The 23,813-nt window shown below is 35.3% G+C and overlaps 1 protein-coding gene across 4 annotated transcripts in view; it reads left to right on the forward strand.

Annotated features, from left to right (window-relative positions):
- SUGCT (succinyl-CoA:glutarate-CoA transferase) overlaps positions 1-23,813 on the forward strand; it is a 318,976-nt gene that overhangs the window by 130,269 nt on the left and 164,894 nt on the right. For all 4 annotated transcript variants that reach the window (XM_050971781.1, XM_050971783.1, XM_050971784.1 and 1 more), the window contains one exon: positions 7,778-7,880. In XM_050971781.1, coding sequence (XP_050827738.1) covers positions 7,778-7,880 — 103 coding nt within the window. The remainder of the gene's footprint in view (positions 1-7,777; positions 7,881-23,813) is intronic.

Raw genomic sequence — 23,813 nt, forward strand, 5'->3', positions numbered from 1 at the left:
TTGAGACATGGAGTGCTTTTAGTCTATGGGGAAATGAGTAAAATGCTGCAAGGACTTCCCTGCTTCATAGGATATTCCCAGGGAAGGATATAGGCCTATTGGGCATTTTGAACTTGTTTTGCTACTGGTGGTGTTGCCCCTTTCCCATCTCTAGTCCTCTTCCTTCTATGCTGTTTTTTTCCTGTTCCCATTATCTTCCTCCACTTTCTACAGGCCCCCTTTCCTCTCTTCATCTTATTTCCTCTTTCTCCTCCCACTGCTGGCATATGCACATCTACTTTTCAGTTAAAAAAAAAAGTTTTGGTGCCTTCTGTATCTGCCTCTTTATTTAGGTTACATTTCCCCCAAATGACAAGAAAGCAGAACTCTGACAAAAGCAAATTACCTCTGCCTTCCTTTCTTGTGTATGTGCCAAGAGTCAATTTAAAATGACCCTACCTGGGTGGAGGTCAGGTTCAATGGCTACCACTGAGGCCCCTGAGACTCCCAGCTCATGTGAGAACTGACAGACTACAGAGCACTCTGTTTTTTAAGTTTCCAGTGAAAACCTCTGGTTTGTGAGTTAGGTGTACATCTAACTCACAAACAAGAGAACCAAGCTTTAATTGTTGCTCTCTTCCCACTCTACCTCCCTTTTACTTTTACTTTTGCTTCCACTAGAACACAATAGTACAGATACAATGCAGATTATTTTGTATGCATATATATAAGCACACATATGTCAAGACGCACATATGTTAGTGCTTTCAAAGTGAATACTACAGTATGAAATGAAATGCACATGAAATTTTACATCTGTGCAAAAGCTAATATAATACCAATTTTAAAAGAAACTGCTTTGAGAAAGGGTGCTCAATCTGATGATCTTCTTCTTCAAATTACTCCAGAATTCAAACATTAATCCCACCAAGCACCTCAGTAATGTAGACACATTTTAAGGGCAGCTAAATAAGTAGACACTTATTCAAACATTAATCCCACCAAGCACCACAGTAATGTAGACACATTTAAGGGCAGCTAATAACTTTGGGAAATTAACCTGTAAATCGAACAGAGTGTGTGGAGGTGTATAGGTGTAGGTAGAAGGTGAGTAGCAGACGTGCCCTCAGCCTTTAAATTGAAGTAGCTTCCCATAAAGAAGAACACATAAATTCAGTGTGATTAGTGCTCCTTCAGCTCTAACTAAATTATTGTAGACTCAGAAGTGTTAGGGCTGGAAATGATTCAGAGTGGAACTTCTATTCCTAGCACTTATATTTTAAACCCTTTATTCTTGACTGTACACTACAGCTGCATGCTGTGTATATAAGTGTGATGGGAAAAGGAATGAGCAGGAAGGAAACACAGAGGAACTTGATCCTCAGTTAATAAAGTTGTTGCTAGATGGTTTCCACCTAGTAACAGATGAGGAGGGCACCTAAAGGGGAAAGAGTATTGTAAGATGTTTAATTTGCCTGATGAGAAGCATTGTTAAATTCACACTTGTTGAGACACACCCAGTCTTTGTAAATCTCCTTCCCTATCCCCACCATTTCCTTTTCTAAGCCAAGAGCCTTGCTGACTGAAGTCACTTGATAACATTCCAGGCATGAGCATCTGGTTGTTTACAGCTTCAGCAAGACAGGTATTTGAAGTTTGAAAGGCAATTGACTTCAGTGTGGCACAGCTGGTAAGGCTTACTTTCCCCAGTCACCTACCCTACCATCAGTACATAGAGGGTTGAGCTGTGTAGACATTGGCTACCAAATTACCACATTTTGCTTTAAAAAGCTTTGTTTTAAATTGCTATTTTATGTTGATTTCTGTGTACACAAATGAGAGAGATCTAAAATGTCTCAAGCATCTGATTTTTGGACTGGGTAAGCTAATGTGTATTTTTTGTGGTTTTTTTTCTTACCTTTTAATAACCTTCTAAGATTTTCATATCTGTGTGAACTTCAAGATCCTTTCTGAAAAGGAACTTGCCATCTCTTTTCTGATGACTTATTGATTTCAGTAGCCTCAAGTAAAAAATGTGATTTTAAATGGACTTTTTGACCTGACCCTTGTTAGTTCCTTAATCCCCTTGGGTTAAAAAAATAACAGCAACAAAATCAATGCAACTTTTCATCCTTCTCAATGTGCTTTTATTGATGTGTGTTTACCTAGCTGATTTTCAGTTAGTTTGCTCTTCTTTTGTCATAACTATAAAAGTTATGGTTCTTTTTTGTACTTGAGTAAAACGGAGGAGGGTTGGAGAAAAGTGGTGTATTTCTGATGTGCATAGCTTAACGTTATCTGACTACAAAAGAATTAGCTCTTTTACATGCTGGAGTAACTTCTCGGTAGCCATAAGAAATACATTTTACAAGATAGTCGTGTTTCCCTCTGTCTGGTGTACCATTCCTTTAAAATCATACATGGTTTTAAAGCAGCATGCAAATCTTGATAGAGGAATGAGAAAGTCCATTAACCTCTGGCACAAATTTAGTTTATAAAGGTGAAGATTTATTAATACTTCTATAAAACTGGTAACAATATTTATAGTATGCAATACTTATTTATTTATCTATAAATAAAGATATGTATCTATATAAATATGTCTATTTATATAGAAATATAAAAGAATTTTCATGGTGAATTTTTGTAACTGCAAATGTCTGGATAGTATTTTTTATGTAGCTGCCACTTATAATCTACTGTATGTGACATCTTTTAAAGTATTTGAAATATGTCTCAGTATCTCCGGTACAATCATGTTGATCTCGACTATTTTAATATTTTGTCTGTTGTTTTCCCAGTGATTCACCAGTAACAGAAGAGTAGACAATAACAGAGATATTTACATGCTATTGAGTTAATACTGTAGTATTCACTGTGAAAGCACTAATTCTGTCTTCACTGTACACTAAAGGAAAATGATCCGTTCTTTGAATTTTCCAAACAACATTTTCTAAGGCTTTTGTTTTGTGTAGTGTCTTCCATAGATGCTACTGGAAGAAACTGTACCAACTCATTTAACTGCAATTAAAGAGGCATTTGGTAGTGAAGAGAAAAAATATTGTAGGTATTTGGGAGTGAAGAGACTGTTAGACAAAATGAAACAAAAACTATGATGCAGATTTGAGTTGTGCTAGAAAACACAGGAATGCTCTTGTGGACTTTAGCAAGAACAGAGGAGCTTTTTGTGATTGACCACATGTAGAAAACTCTTACTAAACCTGCAGGTTGCCGTTCCATCTGTGTTTGATAGCTGTCCAAATAACTTCTCTAAAATGATTGACTTAAGTTTCCTATAGAAAAGAGCAGTATTTTGCTTCAGAAGTTCTTCTAAACTTTGTTTGAATTGGATGTTTTTATCCATTACAGAAACATGGTTTCCCTTCCACACAGGATGTAGCGAGGATTGAAGGTTTCCTAGGAAACATAGAAAATGGAATACACACAAAGTGGATTCATTCAAACTTTTAAAGTCTTTGTTTCATTGAAAGACAAAATATTGCTAAAAAACCACCAAATTTTATTTTAACAATTATGAGGATGAGAAACTTAGAAACACACCCAAGTGCTATTTAAAAATATGAACACATTAAAGCCATTTCGTATAACTTGCATAAGTCCAGCAGACATCCTTTTCCTGTTTTACGTGTAAAGATGCATTTCTTACTTTTTTCTTTAAATTAGAATTTGTTAGAAATCAAAAGGGAATATAGATCCTGCTTTTCAAGAAGCAAAGCTATGCTTGTAGTTTATGTAAAAAAATAAGGTGTAAAACTTTTTTTATTTTACATTTAATGTTTGTCTTTTAGAGGTTTTTTCTTATACTGTGCTGTAAATTTTTAAAATGAATTTGCTGAGTGTATAGTTTAAATTTAGATGTTTCCATTTAATGATGCCTGCTAGATTTACTAATTGAAGAAAAATATATTTAGTTGGATTTCTTCCAATTTCAATTAGTTCAGCTTATGCCACATTTTCTATTCTTAAAATATTTTAAAGCATGAAATGTATCTAATGTTAAATGTTCTGGAATTTGATGCCTCATTTTGATACTGCAACTTTAGTATTTGCGTGAGTGCTGTGTAATTTAGTGTGGAGGAGAGTTAGAGTACTGCTTAAAATGCAAATAAGACATCATGGAGACTTTGACCTCTTCAGGAAGTAAGCCTCAGTTCAGGCTTTGCAGTAAATGTCCTAGCAATGGGTTTGCTCTTCATTGGGGTACATATCCTTCCTTTCTCAGAGGTGCTTTCAGAAAGAGCCTGAATTTAAGCTTCATACCACAAAATAGTACAGTAAAAAGCATATCCTTTTGAACTTCTGCAATTACTGGTAGTAATTGCAGAAAGCTAAGCTGCAGGTTTAAAACATTTCTATAAATAAATCACAGGTAATTTAGAGGGCATTTCTGTGATTTTATATATATATATATATATATATATATATATATATATGGCAGATAGAACATTTTATAGGAAATAGGACTCCTCTGAAAAGAAATGAAGCTGTAGTGTGAGCAGTGTTGAGCTCTCCTGCAGTCACTCAGTATCTCTGAGGTAAAGATCCTTTAGAAAGTGTCATGTTTCAGAGTTCAGATGCTCTACAGTCTTGGATTCTTTTTTTTTTCCTACTAGCTCAGGTTTGAAAGATGGACCATTGTTTAGCATTGTATGTGTTTCTATCACAGTGATTTTATTTATGTATGTATACATATAAAGAAAGTCAATAATTTATTTTTCTTACCTGAAAAATATACAAAGTAGGATATTTATTAAAAACAATGAAAAAACACAGAAAAACATTTTAGAATATGCTAAGAGAAGAAGGATTGACCAGACCTTCTAAATTCCTGCTGGCAGAGCTTTCATTTTCAGGAGAGAATGTTAGTCTTCTACTTCTTGGAATTTTTTGCTGAGGGTCTTCTCTTGTTATTTGGGAGTGCTGAGCATGTTATTAATGGGTACTTAGTAACCTAAACATCAGCCCTTCACTTTAAGTAATGGTTATGGTATTTATTTGTGTAAGTATTATGACAAATTGTGTTTAGTTGGGGAAATAATACGTACAGGTTGGTAAAAAAAAAATTCAAGTTTGTACAGCTGACATCAGAGCTGTTAATTTTTTTTTTTTAACAGAGCTAAAAATTAACATTTTTTTATCCATGGCTTATCTTTTATCAGATTTTGAAACAGTATTTCTCCCTTAATGATGTACAGCAGGTGTTTCAATATATAAAACATAGTTGAATGAGCAAAATAGTTCCATGCTGTTGCTCTTGAAATCTGAGCACTAGACCTTTATTGGCAGTGGTGGTGTTCTGTTTGGGTTTCAAACAGTTTGCTTAACAATATGTTCTCAACAGCCTCTCTTTAACACAAATAAAGGAAGCTATTCTACATCAGAATTAGATAGAGTTTCAATTTCAGAAGAACTACTGTGTGTGTCCCTTGAGGATAATAGAGGAGGAGAATTGACAATCTCACATTTTCTACAAAATTGTAGGGGGATTTTTTCTGTCACGTAGGAAGGAAAAACCTAAGCACAACCCTAAATTGTAGAAATTCATATAGAATCACAGAAATTTTGCTTAACATATACATGGATTCTGCGACTTACATATACAATTCCACTGTATATTGAGTCACTCACAGTGGTGTAACTGAAGAAGAATATATATCTTGAAAATTATTCAGATTTACCACAACATCAGGAAATAGCCTACTGGTTATGCAGATATAGATTATAGACACTCCTGTTGAAAAGACTTCATTTTCAGGCTATCCTTTAAATGCAAAAGTTCTGTTTTTTTAGACTCAGGAAGATATTTATAAACTCTTTCTTAAAAAGAAGTGCAGGAACATAACATAGCAGGATTTATTAATTACTAACAGATCAATTGAATGTGATACATACACTGAGAATTACAATAATTTCCTAGTGATGGCCTTCAACACCATGGTTATGAAGTTGAGTCCAAGAGTCCTCTTGCAGTTGTCTTGTCTTAACAGAAATGAGATCGTAGAATTTGAAGTGCCAAAAAGTAGTAGCTGAAAAAAGCTTTCCATTTATAACAAGGGATTTAGTGGGCCATGAAATATGAAGCATCTCTGTTGCTAGCAGGGAACAGCATAATTTTATATATTCAGCACCCATAACTGAAGGGAAACAGTTTTTCATGCGAATCTTATTTACATTGTGCAGTAGTTTGAGCCCCAAAGCTTAATATTAGGTGGCTATGGATAACAAGACTTTACAGATTATGAGATTCTTATTGAATGGAGAGTAGTGAAGAGAAACATAAATTGTATTTTGGACTAAAATCATGGTTAATAGCTGCAACCACTGAGGAAGGAAGGTTATCTGCCTCTCTAGAGTTACCTTTTTCCCCAGTTTCCTGCAATGTACCTGGTTAGGTATGGCTGCAACAGAGTACTAAACTGGATAGACCCTAGATGGGTTCAACAGCAGCACCATCTTTATGGCTGACTACATCTTTATCATCAAGTCTCTTTAATATTCAATGAAGTACATTGCAATATTCTTTTATCTGTTTTATTTGGAAGCTATGCTGCATTATGCTTCATTCTTTCATGACTCATGCTTCATTTTATGACACATTTTACACTTTTAAGGCCTAGTACTTTGATTTTTCTTTTTTATTGCTTCTTCCATTTCTGCTAGAATTGCTTGTTGACTTCAGGAATAAATCTGCTAGCTCTGAGAAAGGATCATCCATATTTTGTGCTAGAAGTCAAGCTGATTGTTACTGATGTTGTTCCAAATTACTCTTAAGGAACAGTAAGCTGGTAGCTATAGAACACAGTAATTAAGTGTCCCTTTTAAAGGTTTCTATTAATTTTGTTTCCATCGGATCTTTAAATCACATATAATTTCTTTTTGGTGTTGCATATATCATGAAGCCACTCTTTGATTTCTAATAAGCTGGTAGACCTCTATGGTATTTGTCTTCCTGAACTTTAAAATACTATCTCCAAGTAAGTTCACCTTTGATTCAGGATCCCAGATGACTGCAGAAAATACCGTCTCTCAGTGACTGGTATTGTTTCAGCAGTGTCTTTTCTTCATATATGCAACTTCAATAGGCAGATGAGGAAAGAAAATCTATCTAGCAAAACAGGGGAAATAGAGTGGTGTTACTAGTTATGAAATGAAATGCTTAGAAAGAGATAAAATGAGCTTTTTGCATGTGATACAAAGACCTGGAGCAATGTGTTCACCAGCATACATGCACCGTGTACATATGATGAACTGGGTGTTCTTAGGATAGGCTGTCCAACCATACAACAAAAAAAATATGTGATCAGTCTTGTTATCGGACCTAAAAATGTGGATTTTAATCCTGATGTATGTTTTTGATGGTGCTTTACATCAGCTCTTAATAAGCAGTATTGTATGGTACTTGCACAATATCTTTTTGTTGTTAAATATGACATAATGGGAAACAAATGTGAAGCACATTATTATAATTAAGGAAGGGAGGAAACCCATTGATCCTTATTTGAAACTGATGATAAATTTAACTTTACATCATTCCTGCATTGCTTCAGATGATCAGATAGAAACAGAAGTTAATTCAGAGATATTCTTTTCCCTGTATCTTTGGGTTTTGCATTTCTGAAGAACATAGGTAGTACATTTTTGTTATTTTATTCACTGACTGGGAAGAAATCAGTGGAGAGGAGTATGGAAGCAGTGAAAGAGAAGAGAGACATGCTGTACATTCCTTAGAATCTGAAAGCATAGCGTTTAAACCACATTAATTCTTATTTGCTCTTAGGTTTTCAGAAAAAGCGACGCTCGAGTGGCTGCAGCTCTTTGAAGGCAGTGGGGTTCCCTACGGCCCAATCAACAACATGCAGCAAGTGTTCTCAGATCCTCAGGTTGGTCCTCACCAAGTCTCCTCTGGATGTTATTACTTGTGTCTTACAAGTGCTGAGTAATGATCATTCCTCCTGCCACTCAGACCTGATTTTCACTACTTTAAAATGGGATTTGAGAGGTTCATGATGGATTGAGTTTCAGCCAATAGTAGGTCGTATTAAGAAATAAATACAGATGTTTAAATGAATTATATGCTTGGGAACTCAGATTTTGTCACAAGAAATTAAGCCATAGGTATTCCATATCTCACACAGAGAGTCGATATTTCAAAACTGGCTGGTAAAACAGAGAAAGAAACCATAATATAGTATGTAATTGCATTTTATCATATAAATATGCAAAAAAGCACCTTTTTGGGGCCCTGAAAGAACTAACTTTTTTTATGGAGTATGGATAACCAAAATCAATTCTGTTTGAAAAAACAAAAAGGGCAACATTTTGACTGGAAAAAGAAAAATGAAGCATAAAATCCATATAAAGAAAGAAACCTTTTCTTGGCCTGGTGGTTTCAGTAGCTAAAACTAGTTCATCTCTGTATCTATTTTAAATATTGCATTGGATTACACCTATGCTTAATTATAAACAATATTTTTATACTTTAGTATTTGGACAGTTATATTACCTTCATATTCCCTGATGCTTTCCCTGCTTTTTGACTCTCTAGCTTAGGAAGGGTTAAAAGGCCCAGAATAAACTGAATTATACTGTCTTGAGTACTGCAACTGAATATTTTATGGCTGTTCTAGTGTGTGATGAATCTTCTCTAAGACGATTTTTACTAAAGAGAATTGCAAGAAAAAAACGATTGATCAATGACTGTTTTGGTATTTCCTTCCAATTTTGTACATTTCCATGTCTGCTGTCAGAAGTGCTTGTTGGGACTTTGATTGCAGTGTTGGGAAAATAAGAGCAGGCAGAGCTATCCCTGTCATAAAAAAATATATTTATAATAAATGTTTGTTTTAAATATTATTATATTTTAGAGGCATAAAATAATATTTGTTAGGTGACTGCAGGGAAAGAATATTTTTTTTATTGAATAAATATGCTCTTTCTCCTTAAAATGATGTAGTATCATGCTGTAAAGTATGCACGGGCCAAATTTTTCACTTCATAACTTTCACAGGGATTAAGATTGGGCTTTGAAGAACATACAGCAAGAGTATTTTTCTCAGACTTGGCTCTGCTTGGGGCAACATTGGAAAAATATTCTGTGCTTTTTTTGATGCTGTGAATTTTAAGAAGTTGAGTCTACTCTGAAAGAGACTGTTTTTAAAACATTATATGTCATGGGCTATTACCTCCCAGATTGGAAAGAGGTTATCTTGGCTACCTTGGTCTTGTTAGAATTTACCTAAATAACATTTTCACATATATAATATTATGTTTTATATATATATATATATATATATATGTTATTTATATATGTATGTCAGGTTATTACTTGACATAGTTAGCCTATCAACAAAAGGTATCATGGTGCTTTGCAGTTAGATACGGCATGTTTTTTGAAATATTTTTCTGTAAGGGACATGGTAATATCTTCCTCATGAAACTGCTTCAAAGCCTTCTTTTCTACACACTTCTCTGAAATACGTGGCACCAGGACATTGCTACTGGAAACTTAATGCAAATATTTGTGCATAGCTGCATGTTATACCTTTATTTCATTTCTGAAAGAAGTGTTTTCTCACAGATAGTTTTAGTTCAAAGAAGCAGGGAAAAAAAGACAGAGACTGTCTGACTGGTGAAGAAATTTATCACCTGAGAGACTGTAATCTAGGTGTCCTCTTCACATGAAATCCCAGTTATAATAGGAGAAAACCAGCATCCACCAACAGAACATACTCTAATCACAGCAAGATTTTTCATAGAATCAAAAAATAATTTGAGTTGTAAAGAATCTTTGAGAGGTCATCTAGTCCAACAACCTTGCAAACTGCAGGAGTATCTTCAACAAGATCAGATAGCTCAGAAGTCCCATCCAGTCTGATCTTGAATATTTTCAGGGATGGGGCATTTACCATCTACCTGGGCAACCTGTTCCAGTGTTTTCTGACCATCATTGTAAGAATTTTGTTATAGCTAATCTAAATTAACCATTTTTTCAGTTTAGAGTCATTAACCCTTGTCCTATGATAACAGGTCCTGCTAAAAATTCCTATAGTCCCCTTTTAAGTACTGAAAGGCCACAACAGGCCTCTTTTCCAGGATGAACATTCCTAGTTCTCTCAGCCTTTCCTCACTGCAGAGGTGCTCCATCCAGCCCTCTGATGATCTCCACTCCTCTGGACTCCTCCAACTTGCTCCTTCCAATATTGTGGATCACAGAGCTGGACACAGTACTCCAGGTGGGATCTTGTGACAGCAGAGTAGAAGGGGAGGATCTCTCTCTTGATGGGCTGGTCACACTTCCTTTGATGCAGCCTGGGACACGTTTCACTTTCTGAAATGCAAGCAAACATTTCTGGCTCATGTCCAACCTCTCATCCACCAGGTCCCTGTATTTGTTCTCAGCAGGGCTGCTCTCAATCTTTTCATGCCCCAGCCCATATTGATCCTGAGGGTTGCCTTGACCCTGGTGTAGAACTTTGGGCTTGGCTTTGTTGAACCTTGTGATGTTCCCATGGGCCCACTTCTCAAGAATATGAGAGTCCCTCTGGATGGCATCCCATCCTTCAGATGTGGCTACTGCACCACTCAGCTTGGTGACATCTACAAACTTGCTGAAGGTGCACTCGATTCCTTTGTCTGTCATTGATGAAGACATTAAATAGCACTGGTCCCAGTAAGCACCCCTGAGGGACACCACTTGCACCAAAATCATGTTTCACTGAGTCATTGACCCATGCCCTCTGGATGTGACTATCCAACCAATTCTTTATCCACCTATTCATCCACCCATTTTCTTATGTATAAATCTGAACTCAGATTTTCATCAAGTATGAAAACTTCATAATAATTCTTCCCAGTGCTCACATTATAAAGTGGTTTTCTCAGACTCAGTTTAGATCAGAAAATACAGTTCTAAGAAAGATGTCACTCAATTTGCTTATGATAAACATGCATACTGATACTGTATGACATGTTAAACTCTTTATTTTATGTAACACTGTTTGATCATAGCAGTTAGCTGCTTCTCACTGCCATTTGCTCTCAAACATTGCAAAGAGTCCAGAAAAACACCAAACCCAGTGATAGCTCAATTTTGCCCAACCCTTATCTAATTCTAATAGATAATACACAGGCTTAGCTAACATCTTCCTTTTTGTGTGTTACCATGAAGATTGGATCTAAACATTTTATTTACTTCATTTGTTGCCATTACTTTCCTCCTTCATCTTTGGATTTTTATATCCATAATGCAAACACCTTGCATTGTAAGTGTAGTCTTGCACTGTTAGTGACCAAGATGCGCGGTACAGATGTCAGCTCAGCTGTCAGTAATGCTGTAAAGGTGCTCTAGGCTGGTTCCAGATGAAGACAGAAATCTGGGGAGGGGCCTGGAACAATGCAAGGGATGGCTAGAAGCACATGTGAGGAAGTAGGGGGAAAGACAACTACAGGATATGATTGAAATAGTCTAATGGAACTCAATTGGCTACGAGCTGGTTGTGCTTTCAAATTTTAACTAAAAGGACCTCAGAGTTCTGAAGGCTGGGAGTGGCTTATATAACTCTTTCTATAAACTGAGATAAAACAACATATTTTTTGATCCCAGGACATTTCACTAATATCATTAACAGTTTCAGTTGTACTCCAAGTGAGCTGCCAAAATCCAGGAAATTTCTTACTCAGTTAGAGTGCCAGGTGATACTGTTTTTCCATGAATGGAGTTAAATGTCCACTTTTCCCACTGATTATAATCTTTTATTCATTTGTGAAGTAAAAATGAACACCACAGGCATTTGTACTGGTAAGTCAATCAGTCTGTGGAGAGATGTACGCGTGTACTTGTGCATTTTTGGACAAAACGGCTGAGAGAAAAAGGAGACTGACTAGTTAAGGGAACAAATTTCTTAAAAATATGAGGGAGAAAGCAATGTTTGTGAAAGTTCTTACAAATGCTTAATAGAACAGTATAGACTATGAAAATTGATATAGTGAAACTTTTTAAAACTATTTTTAAAAAACGTGCTCTTTTAACCAGGCCAGGATAATACAAACATTAAAAGAATTCTTAAAACATTTAAAAATCTTATGAGTGACCTCAGTATGGTCCCATTTTACATACCCTGGGGAATATGTGTATGAAATACAATGTGGTTTGAAGCTTTCCAAACAAAACAAACTTAAAAGAGAATACCATTTTTAATAGAAACTATTCAAATTCTCCCAAAAGATAAAGCAAAACAAAAACAGGTACTCACTGTACTGCAGCTAAGCATGCAAGGACAAAGATCTTTGTTGGTTAAGTGAGGTGATTGAATGTGTTTTTTTCTTCTTTAGAACATTGCCCTCGCCTTTTTTGCACTGTAATTTCTTTCAACATTATTTTATAGAGTGTTCTTACTTTAATTAAATAGCTGGCATAATACAGGAAGCACCAAAATTCAGAAAAAACTGGGCAGTTTAATAAACTGCAATCTGGTGTTTTACTGTATTAAATCCATTCATGTTGATGAGTTTTACTATATGAATGTTGTCAGCTGAAAATAAAATAAAAACCATGCAGTGGTACTTCCCCCATGCCCCCCCAACAGTTCCAGTCATACCACACAAGTTGAGTACATCAGGTGTAAGACATCATCCTGATGCATCACTTCTGAGAAATATGGGGAGGGAAATATCGGAGCTGAAATATCACAGCTGGCCCTGATTTCAGCTCCTGCCAAACACCTGCAGACTCTAAAAGGATACCATAACAAAACTCCACCCTGTGGCAAGAGGCCATCCCTTAACAACCCTTCCCTGACTTTGCATCACTATAAAAATTAATTTAACATTTTTTACTGAAACCTTAGTCTTCCTGTCCCAGAAGGCCATTACAGTTCCTTTAGCCATTTCTCTGAATATGCCTTAGAAAAAAATGTCACAGTAAATTGAGTATTGAAATATCTGATAGCTGGTAATTATTTGATGTCTTAAGTTTATTATTTGTGAAAACTTATGAAGGTGGAAGTTTATTTTTTTTTCATTAGCCTTCAGATTGCCTCTTATTTTGGATTGCCTCTTGTTTTGTATGCATCCTGGCAAAAAAAAATTTCCTAGCATCTGGTAAAGGCTTCTACATTCAGTATTTTGAACATAAAGAAGAGCAAAAGTTATAAAATGTGTAGGGTTTTTTTGCTTTGGAGGTGTTTTTTTGTTACTTTTTTTTTAATTGGGTGGGTTTTGGTGCTGGTTTGGGTTGGATCTTGGTTGGGTGTTATTTGTTTGCTTTTTTTTTTTTAATAGGACCATATTTAATTGTTATTCTTTGTTGAATTATACTTTCGTGGCATGTTGAGGGCTGTCCCAAGATGAATGAAATTATATTCATGTTCATAATACTATAGGGAGGTTTTTTACATGTAGAGGTTTCTGCAACTGAAAAGCGACTGATTGAAGGCCTAAGGCAATATGATATTTCTGGAATTCCTAACAGACAAGAGAGAGGAATTAAATTTTGTATGTGTCTATTAAATAAGTACTAAAACTGGTTGGAAATCTTACGATGGAATGTTTTTACATTTAAAAATGCCAATTCATTGAAAGTGAAACAACCCCATGAACACATCTAAAATTAAACTGTACTTTGAATCAGGAATTCAGCTGTATCCGTGCCTCTCAAGCTAAGCTGAAAATGTGCACTGCCTGGCTTTGGTGTTTACAATACAAATTTTTACTTCAATTTTTAAATTCTGTGCAATGAAAAAACACCACACCACCAACCATACCCAATTTAATTTTGTCAAGAGTAGCTCTCTTGTACTGAATTACAAATGTTTTCAAGCTTTTGGCCTGTAGGAATTTTATATAAGTGGATTCTGTTCTAAAGGGGAGTGGATTAAGAAATGGAACATATTTTGAAGAAGTAAAATGGAAAATCCAATTCCAGTCCAGTTTGTAGTGTGTGATTTTCACATATACACAATTATGCATTATATATGTATTCTATATACAGATGTTGTAGGAAAGTCTCAAAATGAAACAGAACTTGTATTTGGGTATGAGAAATATTGTAATAGGAAGTGTGTTTTAAGTTTTGGCTGTAGTGAAAACTGGTCTATGACTGTGCCATGTTTGTGCATGGCCTGCCTCTGTTACAATGACTTGTGGAAAGCTTATAGTGGAGAAGTCTTGAAAAAAACCTGTATGCTTATGTAAATGACAGGATTTTGTCTGTACACACATTTAATATACTACTACTGTCTAGACAGTACTTAGTACTTACAGACAGTGCTATAAGAAAAATAATAGTAAAGAAGGAGCTCAACAATTTCTATTATGAGGTTTTGTTTTTGCTTGCCTTTAGCTTTACAGAATTTCACGTACATTGGGAACATTTCTGGTAAAACAACCCATTCATGGGGGATAAAAAGTTTCTAGAAATAAGATTATTTTTCCATACCAGCATATTCTGACAACTAGGTTTTGCATGGGACCTCTTCTTCTCCATTTTAAAGAATTCTTGTCCAAGAGACTTGAGCAGAAAGTTGATGGCAGTGTCACAGATATGCTGTTTTCTGTTCCATGTTTTTAAGGTTAGTGGAAAGAAGTCGGCTGTTATTAAAGAGGGCAGGAGTCCCACACAGTGCATGCTTTCCCCTGTTGCCACATGCTCCCCAAGACCTCTATGAATTTTGTGAGCCTGAAGGTGCCAGTTTGGCTTGAGACCTAGATAAGAAATTGTCTAACTACATTAGATAAAATGTTTCGGGTTTTTCTGTGCTTGAATTTTGATTTCTAGAAATGCTACAATAAATAAGAACAATGCCAACGTGAGAACTCCCTAACAACTTTACTGTAGAACCTCTAATTCATATGCATTGTGATATTTTTAAAACAGGTAATGTCTTTCTGCTGTATCATCTTCCTGAAGCATGCAGGACAGACTTGACTGAGCATTATGAGGGCATTGAGTCTGCCCTCTGAACCAGGTTGTTGTCTGTCAAATTCTAATTCATTTGATTCAGAGTAAAAAAAGAAGTGAAAGAGGTAAGAAGTAGCAGAAATATAGCTTCCTTTTTATAGACGGTGAATGTCAGACAGGAATTTCTTTCTACATCTGCCACACAGTTCCCACATAGTTTTCGATAAGTCAAAATATTATTTTTATTCTTTTAATCAAAATATTAAAAGATCATTTCAGGTGTGTGCCTCATATTTTGAGTACCTGCCTTGTGATGCCACAATCAAAAGGCGTAGTAGTGCTGAGTCCTTATGGATGCAAATGAAACTGTTGAAAGTATTATTGGAGCACCTGAAAAGTATGATGTTTTTAAAATAGCTGAAAAAACTAACATAGTGGGTTTATTCCTAATTTTCTCTATTTTGGCTTCTTAGCCATGAAGTTGGAACTTGGAGAAGCAGTGTTGTAAAGATATAGTAGTTACGCTTCTGTGAAGTATAACTTCTCATGTGAAAGGACCAGAAAAATTGGGAAATTAAATTTTTTATCATGTGATTTAACTGATGTATATTAAAATAAGGCTGATGAGAAGTGGCATCACTTTTGCACATCTTTACTGAATGATGGTGGAGCCTGACATGAAATAAGTTGAGCATGCACTTAGATTTCACTGCATTTTCCTTGTGCAAGCAAGGACATGATGCTTAGGAGCAACAATTTTTCAGTGCCCTTGTAAATGTGTATATGTATATGAATGGTATGTCTTTAGTTAATCCTATTTTCACTGAGAAGAGCATGATCCAAGTATTTGTGGATTATGAAGAATATTAAGTTCTCAAGAAAGAGATCCATTCTCCTAAAAATACTCAGTTGCGTTTAAAAATTACATTGCGGTTGTGGCTGTTCAAGGACATGAAGAGCCACCTAGCCTTTCTGGGCATTTCCTTCTAGAAGCACATGTGTCAAAAAGCCGTGCTTGGGTATGAAGCATTCTAAGTTTAAAACTGCCTATAGCACACAGATGTCAACACTTGGAGCAGCCAGCTATGTGCTGAAATTTTCTTCAGACAATTTCAATTGGATAGTTAGCCACAGCATTGAATTAGAACAATTTAAATAAAAAAATAATGTGATTTTGTAGTATATGTTTTGAATGTGAAACTTCTGTTGAATTACATATAAATCTGGATTAATATTGTTGATCTGCAATGCTCTTAAAAACCTTTTTTCTTAAAAACCTTTCTTAAGTCCTGTAAAACAATCTAGATTTATTGCTAATTGAAAAACGCTAATCAACAAAAACTGGATTTTGATCAGATATACAGACAGAACTTTGGGAGGACCCAGCTGAATTTTAATTGTTTAGGATCACACCTGAAACCCCTCATAGCTCACAGAATAAGAAAATTAAAATGAAATTACATGAAAGGTCACTGCAATATGAAGCTAGTGTAGTAAAAGTGATGATTAGTTGTATTAAATATGAAATCCCGATTCACATGTGAGAGAAGAGAAAGACAGAAATCAGGAATTTGAAGCCAAGTTTACAAATGGTAAGAAAAAAACAAAAGAATAAATTGAGATGCCAAGCAGATGGTATTTACACTATGGATCCCAGTTCAATTTCTAAGAAAAAAAACAGTAAGTCAAAAAAATTCTCTTTAAAACCAAACAAAAAGTGCTAAGTTACTCTCTCATGCTTTTCTACCAGTGTTGTAAATATTACATTCTTCTGTGATGGGCTGTATGGATTGGTGGACAGAGAGTTTTGAGAGTCAGGCTAAGAACCTGCAAGGGCCATTTCGAGGGATTGCTATGTGTTTCAATGAGCTGGGTGTTGGAGAGGAACTTCTCCTAAATGTAGTCTGATGCTCTTCTGGCATAGAACAGGGGACTGTAACACATTTTCCTGCAGTCCTCAAGTCACACCCAAAGTGGACATGAACAGAAACACCTTTTTGTCTTTGCACATCTTGTTCTTCCAGACACTGTATTTGCACAGATTCACAAATGAGAAGGAGAAATTAGGATTTCTTTACTCCTTCTTGTGCTGCTAATGACACCTGTTTCTTGAAAACAGTTGGTCTCTGTGCCAGTCATCAAGATAAAGGCTTTGAGTTTGAGAAACTCTTTAAAGCAGTCATGTAATAACAGATTTTGTAATATTCTCCCTCTTTTTCCTGATTCCCCTGAAAAACTGTGAAGTGAGAAGAAAATTTACTGACTTCTTGAGTGTGCAAACTATCTCCCTCTTTCCCCCCACAACTCCTATGTTTTTATGGTCCCTTAGATTTAAAAGACTTAGGAATCTCCCATCTTTCCATGACTTTACTGAACTGGTTCAGGTTATGCAATTTCTTTTGTGTTGAAAACTGCAGTAGCAAATTTGAACTGCCCATTATTGATTCTTCTGTATACCCTGATACCAAGACCTGTTAACAAAAATACAAATGCTTTCCTGCTACTTTCATGGCCTTGCTTTTCATCTTCTCTTAGGTATTTTTCTAATTATTGACTCTGTTTTTAACATTTCCCTTGTGAACTTAATATTAAATGTGAAACTTGTGTTTAACTGTCTGTATAATATGTATTTTTTTGGATGTAGCATTTATACCAAACGTATCCTGTTGCATGGTATATTCTAGAGGGAACTAAAGTTCTATTGATACAGTATTCTGTATTGCTTACTCTCTACTATAAACTGTTATACTTGAAAAGAGTTAGACTTTGAATGGCAAGCCCTATTTATTATAAGGACCTGTTGAATTTTTCAACGTTGCACATTCTTATTTTTAGGGCATAAGAATATGCACTTAATATGAGTGCATACTTGCACAATTCTAAGTCATGTGTTTTGAAACACAATATATATCCTTGATTACAGACTGTTATTTCTTTAATTGCCTTTTTGTCTTAAGGCCTAACTTCAGTAAATACAGTGCTAAAACTAGTGTCAGTTATAAATATGTGTTATTAAAAGAAGGTGGCATTTAGCATCTCTGCTGTGAAATTTCAAAATATTTGGAAATTTCAGTAACATGCTTTCATGTCTTTATCCTCTGAATATGCTCTTTCAGAATCTGAAAAATGAAAGTGATTCTCAGCCAAACAGCTGTTGTAATTGAAATTAAAGGCACAGCAAGACTAGGGCAATTGCTAATCAAGTAGTTATCTAACTTTATCCTTTGTTGGAAGCAGGTTTATAACAGTAAAAGCAAATTATGGGTTCTTGTGACATGTTTGCTCTTCTACGAGACTTCAATCCATGTATATTTCCTATTTTAGAGCAAAATGCAAATGCATTCATTCTCACTGTGTATGTTTTACTTCACTTTTTAGATGAGTGATGGAAAAATAAGCATGAAATAAAAGCACATGGAGATAGTTTATATCTTCACAAGTCATCTAGGAGAGGGTGCAGAAGGAAGTGTCACTGTGATTTCACAATACAATACATTTTTTCCAAACTTCTTGGCAATTGTAAGTGAATTTTTGTTTTGAACACACCAAAGTCTGTAGATACAAACCTTCTGCTGCTTCAAAAGGAAATACAGATTCACTCCTCACACCGTAGTTGTATTCTCTTGGAGATTATTGCCTTTGCATCAGTTTGGCCTTTGTCAAATTGAAGGAGCAAAAGCCAGTGCTGCAATCTTAATTGATGTAGCTGTCTAACTGACCATCTAAATAACCTCAGAACTCAGTGGGGCAACAGGTGAAGCTGAAAAAGTGTTTACTTAAGTATGAATATGGTTTGGTTTTGGCTATGTCATTAACTGAAAATTTATATGCAAGCCATGTGGATGTTGAAAAGACAACAAATTACATTAGATAGCCAGTGAGTTTGGTCTGTTAATTCACTGTTTCCTTTATTTCAGGTGAAACTTCCAGTAGGTAGGCCAGCCTTTGGGTCAGTAGAAAGAAAGCTCAACATGAGTATTTAACATTAGAGCACAAATTAATTTATAAAGGCTGCTACTTTACTAGAGGGGGTGTGGAGAATTTAGTACTAATTACTCAGTCTTGACTTCTCAACAGATCACAACAGAAGTAACAGAATTCTTAAATAGATTTTAGGTTTTTGTAATAAGGGTATTATTCTAGGTTTGTGTCAGGAATGTTTTTTATTGCTTGTTGCACACGTTTTCCAATGAAATGAGAAGAAATAGATGTTATAACAAAGTATAAAATCTATACATAGCAATTAAAGGCTTGAAATTTATATGTATATAGTGTAATTAGGAATTATTTTACCAATTATAGAATAAGAGAACACAGTCTTGCTGCAGGGGAATATTGCCTGCTGATCTGTGTGGTTACTTAATAAGACATCACATTTGCCTGAAGTTTTGAATCAAAAATTGCACTTAAAATACATTGCAGCTTTATTTAACTGGATTAGAAATAAGAAAGGGGATAATGTGAGATTTTTTCTTAGAAAACCTCCATCTTCTTATATATGCTTATGAAGTAAGTTATGATCTCCTCAAAGGTATTGTGCCCTAAATTCCTGTTTCATGTTTAATTTTAGGATTTGCTCAAAGTCTCCAGAGAGGTTATAGAAAGTAATAAAATTGTATAGCGAGATTGCAGTAGCTGATAATATCCATCATGTTTTTTCTATTTAGTGCCTGCATGTTTTAGTTGGTTGAGTTAAACAGTGAAGTTCTTCCTTCTCAGTCCCCTGCATTGGAGTCATTGCAGCTGTTCTCAGGGGAGTAAAAGACTAAGCATATTTGCTGACCTAACAATATTTGCTGTTACCAAAGCAAAGAATTTTTGCAAATGTGTGTAGCCTCATGCTGATACACACTTTTCCTAGCAGAGAAGTATTTGATGCATAAACATTTCTTTTCTGCTTTCTTGAAATACTGGTATTATGAACTGAATTTGCTAATGTTAGAAAAATATACTTAAAAGCAGGTTGTTGCATTCCCCCCTCCCCCCCCCCCCCTTTTTTTTTTTAAATAGTCTCTGTCTTGGGATTTTGCTTCTTTAGACAGCAATTGCGCAAAGTAGAATGGGACTTACTTTTTTAGTGAATCAATCACCAGAATATGGTTCTGGGAGAGATAAAATTCTTTGTAATTTATATCAAATTCATTAAATAATTTTAAATACTGTCAAAAGTTTGAATGTGAATAAAGTAGCAAGGAGAAAATGAAGCACTTTTTACAAATACTGCATCCTGGATCAAAAGTGAGACCTGAGGAAAAGTTTCCCTTCACTCAGATGGATGGTCACTAGCATAAATGTTATGTTATTCTATTATGATTGTGGTATTATTAAGATGGGATTTTTTCCCTTAAAGATAAATTTTGTCAGTACTGAGGTTAAATTAATCCAAGCCACCTATTTTTCTGATCCAGTGAGCTGCCTACTAATCTGCTGAAAGCTGTGAGATTCTCAGCAGCTATTTTCAACAAGTGTAGCAGGAAGAGGATCTGTCAAAGGAGCCAAGAAGTAGTTCACAGCAGAGACATATAAATGGTTGCCTTTACTTCAATTAGAACATCTCATACAAACTAGATATTTTTCTTCATACTGAGGAGATCTGAGATTGGGTATCAATTACTTGCCTGGCTTTGGAATTTAGAAACTTTAAAAGTAACTTCATGCCAAATGTAAAGTTCATCTTTTTAATAAAAATCTAGCTCACCTATTGCCCCAAATACATTTACGAGCTTTCTGACTTTCCATATTCTTTGGAAATTTATTATAAATTCTAAATTTTTGGTAAAATGTTGCTGTCAAAATACAAATTTTTAAGGAAAATTTTACTTTTGGCTGGAAAAGCTTACTTCACAGTCCCCTTTTTGTATTGTGGAAGTAACACATACTTTTGGAACAGTTTGGGTTTTTTTAACAGCTGACTTAAACTCAGTTAAATGTCTTACACATTTGAAAACACTTCTCTACTTTTTTTTTAATTGGTGCTGTTTTATACTGCCATAAATCAAGATAAACATAATGATGAGTAACAGCAGAAGGCAGAATAGAAACACCTTTATTTTATCTATATTCATTTTGAGGCAAAAGGTTCTTCATAGACTGCGTGAAGTTGGTTGTCTCCACTAAGCTGATGATTTAAAATTCCAGCTTTAAAGTGTGGCGAAGTTGACAGCTTGGCATATGATGGCAACACCCGAGTGTTGATTTGTGCATTTTCTTGCTTTTAAACACCTGAGAATCTGTTGTTTCTGCAAGGAGTGTTCTATGAGCAGTTTAGCACAGCAGGGCTTTGGAATGTATTTTCTTGTTGCTAAATAAAATAAGTGCAAGAAAGAGCAACAATAGAAAAAAGTTATATATGTTCTTTTCAGAACAAGATGGAGTCTTCACCTGCTTGCACTTACTTTGGCCTTTTCCTAAATCAAACAGCTCCAGGGAGTTGAATCTGAAAGGTGATGAATATTTTTGACCCCAATCTATCAACCAGCATGCTTCTCATGCAATGTTGCTTTCACAACAGTGTGATTATTCATGCTTTTTTTTTTTGACAGTTTACTAGTCTACACTTTACAATGTTTAATAATTTCCATTTCATTATTGAATTTCCTATATTCTTCCCATATAAAAGATTTTCTTTTAGGTTTTTTTTTTTTGTGTGGTTTTTTTTTTTGTTTTGTTTTTTTGTTTTTGTGTTTGTTTCTGTTGTGACTGCCTGCATCAAATGGTTTGTCTGTATTCTGCATGGACGAAAAAGTAGGTGGTGTTTCTGGGTTGCCTTTTTTTTGGAATTATTTGCTGTGGTGTTCATCCCTATATGCCTAGTCTCTTTCCCTCTGCTGGAAATACTGTCTGTTCCTCTTGCTGCTATTTGCAATGCAAATTCACTGGGCCTTTTGAAAAATATGTGTGTGTCTGTAAGTATATTTATTGCCTATTTTTTGCAGAAAACTGCAATTTTAGCATCTAGATGCACTCATTTAGTTCTGTGATGTGGTAGCTGATGCATTACACTGTCATTTTTTTTTCTCTAGTGAATTTTATTGAGATTTTAAAAATTCTTTGGATTAAGGGGTGTGCTTCCAGCATTCATTTACACGCCACATTTCTCTGTAGCACTGAATACCTAGGAACAATACCAGCAATGTTAATTAAAGGATATGCATTAATGCAAAAATTCGTAAATGCCATTATAATATAGTGAAAATTCTAGCCATTGTACTATGCTCACTAGCACAAAATTATTTGTCCAATTTAGTGAATTTACATATTTTTATTAATTGGAAACTTCTTTTATTTCATGCAGTGTTGCATGGATCATACAATGTAGTTTGTGAGTTCAGCCTTTGTAAACCCAATGGTATGTAAAATACTGTCTGTTTCCCTGGGGTCCCTACTGGGGCCAATATTGTTTAAACTCCTCATTAATGACTTGGACAGGGGACTGAGTGAACCTCAGCATGTTTGCAAGTGACACCAAACTGGGGAGAGAAGTTGATGTGTTGGAGTGTAGCTGCTATTCAGAGGGACTTTCACAGGCTGGACAAGTGGTCTAGCAGGAACTTCATGAAGTCCAAGAAAAGCAAATACAGGGTCCTGCACCTGAGACAGAAAAGCCTCAAGCAGCATAACAGCTTAGGGATTGCCTGGATAGAATGCAGATTTACACATAAAGACCCAATGTCTTTATGTCTTCATAGACAGCAAGCTGAACAAGAGTCAGCAGTATGCTCTTGTGAGAAATGCTAATTCCTCATTGCACTAAATAAGTAACTCATAGCACCAGAAGTGCATGTTGACATGATAAGAGGCAATGGGTGTAAGTTGCAGCAAAGAAAATTCTGATTAGATATAAGAGAGAAAAGTTTTGCAGTGGTTTTAGTTCACGGTAGTTTCACAGATATGCTGTGAAATTCTCATCCTTAGAGACAGCCAATACATGCCTGAACAAGATCCTGAACAGCCTCTGCTTTACAGGGAAATTGGACCAGAAGGCTACCAGAGGTCTGTGATGATCTACTAATGATGTAGTTAAAGTATGATTGCACTCATAGTTTCAAAGACACAAGTAGTGGCCTCTGAGTAGGCATGAAAACTCAGTTGTATGACTATGCAAATGTTTCTTAACAGAGGATTTTGAGTGCAAGCAGTAGTTAAAATGGAGAAGGTATAGGGCTTCAATTTTTCAGTAGTCAATATTTCAGTAGTTTAGAGGCATGTTCAAGCTGAAATTTCAGCAGGTATGCTTTTATTTTTTTCTTTTTACTGGTATCACTTCTGCCTTTTTCTGCAGTGGAAGATTTTTTACACTAAGAAGTTGGATCAATTTGCCAGCACCTGCAGAATAAGGAGAAAGAGAATTCCCTGCCCAAGAGATATATTTCTGAATAACTCTTGTTTTTTTAAGTCTGAAGGGAAAAAAAAAAAAAGAAAAAAGGAGGAAAGAAGTGCTTTTTAGGGTCCACTGTATTAGGAAAAAAAGGGGAAAAAAGTAAAAAGTGCATAAACCAGACAGTTTTATTTAAAGCATCCAGAGCTGATAAGGGAAAAAATGGAGATACAACACACGGGCTGCAAATGCAGTTCTCATGATTTAAATCTGGAAGGCTGTACAGTACATCTGTTTAACATCTTGCAATTTCAAGAACTGTGCCTTGAAAACCTTCTGTCACAGTGACACATGAAATAAAAGGTTATGTTATGACTTTCAGATGCAAACCTGTAAAAGCTTTATCTAACAGCATACCATCTTTTATTAACCCATTGCTGTTCCTCACCCAAAATTCTTTTCCGCCAGTGATGTTGTGAGAAATTGTACTGTATAATAAATGTCAACTCAGCAACAATAATTTTGCAATTGCATTAAATAACTTATTTGTTGTATGTAAATGGAAGATATTAATCTCTGTGTATCTCCTTATTTGTTTTC

Source organism: Serinus canaria, chromosome 2 (genome assembly GCF_022539315.1).
Source record: "Serinus canaria isolate serCan28SL12 chromosome 2, serCan2020, whole genome shotgun sequence".
Taxonomy (NCBI): Eukaryota; Metazoa; Chordata; class Aves; order Passeriformes; family Fringillidae; genus Serinus; species Serinus canaria.